The sequence below is a fragment of the Cibotium barometz genome, chromosome 35, assembly GCF_041138505.1.
Source record: "Cibotium barometz isolate CiBa-2024 chromosome 35, ASM4113850v1, whole genome shotgun sequence".
NCBI lineage: Eukaryota > Viridiplantae > Streptophyta > Polypodiopsida > Cyatheales > Cibotiaceae > Cibotium > Cibotium barometz.
Window position 1 is genome coordinate 50,626,136 of NC_141080.1, and position 5,844 is coordinate 50,631,979.

General features: G+C 39.1%; 1 protein-coding gene across 2 annotated transcripts; it reads left to right on the plus strand.

Annotated features, from left to right (window-relative positions):
- The first annotated feature begins 211 nt into the window (after positions 1 to 211).
- LOC147618572 (alpha/beta hydrolase domain-containing protein VTE7-like) lies at positions 212 to 5,050 on the plus strand. 2 transcript variants are annotated; one of them, XM_086775185.1, is made up of 11 exons: positions 212 to 312; positions 669 to 963; positions 2,139 to 2,236; positions 2,395 to 2,492; positions 2,737 to 2,786; positions 3,015 to 3,110; positions 3,233 to 3,322; positions 3,443 to 3,535; positions 3,966 to 4,061; positions 4,297 to 4,362; positions 4,728 to 5,050. In XM_086775185.1, the coding sequence occupies exons 1-11, from the start codon at positions 287 to 289 to the stop codon at positions 4,851 to 4,853; spliced, it is 1,134 nt and encodes a 377-aa protein (XP_086631311.1). In that variant the 5' UTR covers positions 212 to 286; the 3' UTR covers positions 4,854 to 5,050. The 2 variants fall into 2 exon arrangements, with proteins under 2 accessions (XP_086631311.1, XP_086631312.1); XM_086775186.1 differs by lacking the exon at positions 3,233 to 3,322.
- The last annotated feature ends 794 nt before the right edge of the window (positions 5,051 to 5,844 follow it).

The following is a 5,844-nucleotide window of genomic DNA, read 5'->3' on the forward strand; positions in this document are numbered from 1 at the left end:
ATATGTTCGTCAACACGTTGGTTATTATTGATGACGTTGAAACGTATTTAATATGTTCGTCAACACGTTGGTTATTAATTATGACGTTGAAACGTATTTAATATGTTCGTCAACATTCAAATGTATTTGACATGTTATTTCATGACATTGATGGAACGAGGGCAGCTTAAAAGTAAGCGAGAGAGATGCATGGCGATGGAACGAGGGCATAACGACGCGACCGAGAGAGAGAGAGAGAGAGAGAAAGAGCGAGGGAGAGAGAGAGAGAGAGACGCATTGCTCGGCGATGGAGCGAGCGAGATCAGCTTACGGGTAAGTTAGTCAGATTTTGTGTACGTGTGTGTGTAAGAGAGAGCGCGCTTGAGCGTACGAGTCAGTCAGTCAGTCAGAGAGCTTGTGAGAGAGAGTGTGAGAGAGCGAGTGAGGGAAACTTACGGCGGCGAGATTTTGCGAGAGAGAGAGAGCATCAGGGAGAGAGAGAGAGAGAGCGCTATCGAAGAGCTCACGGCAGATTGAGAGAGAGAGAGAGAGAGAGGGAGATCAGATGCATTGTTAGGCGACGGAACAAGCGACAGCAGATGGATTGTGTGTGTGTGTGTGAGAGAGAGAGAGAGAGAGAGAGAGAGAGAGTTTTTTTTGACCTTGAAACACTTTGTGTGTTGGGACAGTCTGTCCTTTGCAACACTACGGCCAGGGGTGGCAACGACACATCGGCAGAGACGAGTTGCCCCGTGGTGCTGGAACAGATGCAGGGACGCCTCATTTCCCTCTGTATCTACCACCTGCAACTGGGCTAATTACCGTAAGTACAATATATTCACAGCCTGCATGGCTGCCATGATCGTCGACCAGCTCGATGCCACTACGGCCACCTTCCCTCCCTTCCTTCCACCTGAGGTCCAGCAGCTACGAGACCCTCGCGCACGTGCATTTGCTTCAAGAATTCAGAGACTTCCTGTACAGGTATCTCATTGGCACTAGAGTTCGTTATCATTTGCAGACAAAATGTGCGTGTTTGAGTTCGCGTGAGCGGGTGTATGCATGTGAGAGCGTGTATACATGTGTAGATATGTTTATGGAGTGTGCACTTTTTTAGCAGGATGTATACATGTTTATATGGTTTATATGTCTGTTTCATGGAATACATGATAGACACATGCCATTTATACACATCTACGTTAGTATGTCCACATGATTAGAACTATAACACTCAGATTGAGTCGGACATCTAAAAGGTTAGACACTATTATATTTCACTCTTGAATTGGGTTGTGTGTGACAAGTCCTTTGTGGATAAGGTTAGACACTATTATATTTCACTCTTGAGTTGGGTTGTGTGTGACAAGTCCTTTGTGGATAGCGCGCTCAGTATCAAAGCTCTGGCAGGATGGTCTTGTGTCCTAGTGTCACATGTCTTCCACATTCTACAATGATCAATTTCTATAAAGAAAGAAATAATGGTTTTGGGTTTGCATGTATATTGTGGGTCACCTGGTGATGTTTGCCTTTATATAGATGCCGGGGTGGGGAGGAGGGGAAGGTGGTCAAATACCCAACATTTCATGCTCATTTTCTTGTGCACAAGGTCTCATTATCTTGTGCACAGCTTATGTTTATAAGGCTGGCACCTCTTATGAGAAACACCCATAATTGATGTTTGTAGTTGGGGGGTTGATGTATGTAAGGCTCCCCTTTTTATGAGAAGCTGCGCCCATAATTGTCTTGTTTTGGCTAGCTCATATTTGTAAGACCCACGGGGCTTTATGAGAAGCACCCATAATCTCGGGGGGTTTACTTAAAAATATATAAGTATAGCACGTGAGTTCAAATGAAGGGGTTTTTGAATTCAAAATTTTAAGGAAAATTTACAGAAATACAAAAGGGGTTTTTTTAATCAATTTTGAAAAAAAACCCGTAAGTCCATAAAGACAAAAGGGTCTTTTATTCATGAAAAATTCACAAGTAAGGGGTTTTTTAAATACCCCTTGAACGTTTACGTGATACATAGGGTTTCTTAGTAGTGCACCCCCCGAACCCATAATCAAGTCTTTTAAACTTAGTGCTTCTATTAGTTATCTCCTCCCTGGGCTATTAGTATTTTTGAATTTGCTGACTATACCTCTTATATTTTGATGCAGACAAGTCTGACAGAGAAGCCCATCATGACTAGTTGTGTAAAGCCTGCTATAGTCAACAAGGATTTGCCTCTTGTTCTTTTTCTTCATGGATTTGATAGGTAAATGGAGAAGATTGTTCTCCTCATCAACCTTGATAGCTTAGCAATCAAATTTTCTATTAACTTCCAAAATATATTAGTCGAGAAATTAGTGTAAGTATTTTCTTTTAAAAGTCTTTGAGATCAAGTTCAACAGAGCTTTTTGGTGCCTTTTGCAGCTCTTGTCTAGAGTGGAGGAACACATACCCCAAGCTTGAGAAAGCCAACATCGAATGTTGGGCTTTTGATATCCTTGGCTGGGGCTTCTCATATTCAGGTAAGTATATGTTTCTTTCAACAAGAAAGCTTTGTTTGTAGCAGTAGGCAGGAATATAATTCGACATTCAACACTAAGTAAGGGCCAACTCTATACCATCTAAGTGATTATGTGTATTACAGTTTTAGGTCCTTTCATGGTTCATTAATTAGGTAGGTGAAGGTTATTTGGATCTTTTCTCTTATTCCTATTGGATAGTTTGTATGGCCACCAATGGGGGACAACAATCTATGTTTTGTTGCAGAGAACCTAGCGTCAGTCGGTGTGGCTGCAAAGCGAGAGCATTTATATGAGGTATCTTTGTGTATTTCTAGTTACCGTAGTGCTTACTTATGGCCTTTTATGTATACCATGCAATATAAGCTTGCTAAACTAGTGCAATTGAGTTTGAGTATTGATGTTTCAGAGGGAAAAAGATTTTATCTTTCTTAGTTGGAAACACAAAAAGAGGGATTCTCCATGGTGCTTATGAACTGATTTTGTTGGGTTTTTATTTCTTTTGTTGAAATTTTGTGATGATAGTTTTGGAGATCATACCTTAAGAGACCCATGGTTCTGGTAGGGGCTAGCCTTGGGGGTGCTGCAGCAATAGATTTTACCTTTGCCCACCCAGAAGCTGTAAGCGTTTGTAGCACTGATAAATTTTTGATTTTACAATTCTTATGTTAAAGGGTGAATAGGGGTGTAGGAAAATGGTTTATTATATGGGTGTCTTAAGGACCTCTTGAAGTGGCTTTTAGGTGTCAAAGCTAGTCCTTGTTAATGCACAAGGGTATGCAAAGGGCACTGGCATAATGGCCTCATTTCCCAGATTTATGGCATATGCCGGGGTAAGCAGATTTTGGTTCTCTTTTGGACCATGTTGGTGATTGAAACACTAATATCAGTCTTGTCATGGAGGAGTGGTCTTAATAGATATATGGATAATTGCTCCAATTATGGTGGTTCAGGTTTCCATGTTGAAGAATGTCTTGTTGCGTACCTATGCGAATACTCTCATCCATCACAAGATACAGTGGGGTTCGATTGTTGATCAAGTGAACGTGAGATTCTCTCCATCAATCTCATAATCAGCAGCACAATTAATGCAGGAGCCATTATAGTTTCGGCAAAATAAATAGATTCCTTGGTTGATTTTTGAGCACATTGAATTGGAGAATGCCATTTGAAAACAATGCTTGATTTATGATAGTTTACCTTATTTCCTAAACTGCCATCCAACATTCCCAAAAAGGGATATGATAACCATAAAAAAAACATACAATTTTTCGAATTTAAAAAAAAACAGACAACCAAGTTACCAACAGTAAACAAACGGGCTTTGGATTAAGCAAGATAATCAACAACAAACAACCGGATTAAGCAGCAATTAAGCATCGTTGTAAACTAGTTTCATAAAGCCATGTTTCATTTTGGGTTTAGGTTGTAAAACTCTTGTCGCGCAGCAAAGACTAAAGCTTACATATGGTGCAGGTGGGGCGATTGCATTGCTTTATGCCCAGTTGGGCTGCGACTTCAGTTGACTTTATGCTAAGCGGCGGCTACAGTGTGGCCTCACATGTTTCGAAGGTAATATCCTTAGTCTCTCTTCAAAGTTCACACTCTTTTTTTTAAGTTGGTACTATCCTTTTACTTGTTCGGAGAAAGCGCTTGTTGGACTACTCTCTTTCACACCTTCAATAAAAGAGTTGACCTCAACTATCTTTGGGATACGCTTTTACAAATCGTAGATTTTTTATGATCTGACATTTGTCTATTTGGGTTGATGAACTCTTGGTCTTGTTGGGCTGGTGGTCATCATCAGATCAATAAGGAGACACTAGTAATATGGGGAGAGCAAGACAAAATATTAAGCAAAGATACCCCACAGGTACTTCAAATATATCATTCCCATTCGATATGATTGTTGAGTCATGGGCATCTTATCTTCTTCTTCTTTTTTTTGGGATATGAGATTGGGTATTGAAATAAGATGCCCTTTGGTAAGTTCAAAAATATACCGAGCATCTTACTATCCTAACATACATAAACAAACTTTAAAAGGAACCTTTGAGTCCACATATAAATAGCACAATGGAGTAAGAAATGGTCCTTGGGAGGTGCACAAGCTCAAGTTTAAACCCTCTCTAGCCTATTATTTTAGGTACCCTATCACTATAATAGAACACTAATTCACAATCATACTTCTATTGTAGTAAGATGTCTCATGGTTGGCAACACTGTGCATTACTGCAGAGGTTCAAGAACGATTTGCCAAATGGAAAGGTAGTTTTTGTTAGCAATTGTGGTCACCTTCCCCATGTAGAAAAGCCAGAGGTGGTGGCGGCATTGATTTTGGAGTTTGTAGAACATGCGGGTTGAATGGAAATTGTGTGGATGTAATCCTTTCAAAAATATGTTGAAGGGGTTCATACACTATTATGCAAATGGCATGTTTGGCCATGTAAATGTAGTCTATAAAGAATTTCTCTATAATTTGTATTAGTAGCATGTGGAAATATCAAATAATAAGAGCTTGCATAATGCTAGGTGTAATGTTTACAATGGTTCATAACTTGGGAAAGGTTTTTGGATGCTTTGTGTGTTGTTCTACTATCTCTCTACTATGTGCTATGCAACCCTAGTTGGAAAAGTCTTCTTGCTCATAGTTGAATAGGGAAATTCATGGCTTTAAATCAAATCAAATGAGGAGTCTCTTTGGATCAATAACTTGGTAACTTTTAAAAGTTCAAAGCACGCTTGGAAAGACCGGTTATAAATGCATTTCTATGCACAAGTTCCTTCACACAAAAAAGATATAGGCACGCTTTTAAATCTAATAGCATTATACAACTCGGAGTGTATAAGTAAATTTAACTTAGTCCTAAGCTGGCCTATGGATTAATATTAGAGTCTTGTTCAAACCAATGGAAAGCGAGTTTTATTTAAATTGATACTAAGAATTGGTATCAAACCTCTTTCAGTGGCATGGACATTTACTATCCTTTCATATGTATCATAGTATTACCATCCACATTGATCAAATATGTAAAATCTTAGGTTGATTGGAATTCTATTTTGACCCTCATAGAAAATACTAATTTCTATGTATCTACACTATAGTCCAAAAACTCACAAAATAAGGAGGTACTCAAACTATCCTACCAAAATCCTTAATTTGGATCTTTAGATTTAATCATGCTATGTGGAAGTTGGAGATATTTTGGGTGATGCATCATAGTTGATGATGCATGGGTGAAAGAGAGTATGTTGACTTGGACCTATTGGCAAGTGGTTATATGGACTTGTTAGAGACTAAAGGTAAAGAAGTTAAAAGTTTAAGAGATCTAAATTTGAGAAATGTCTTCATTGG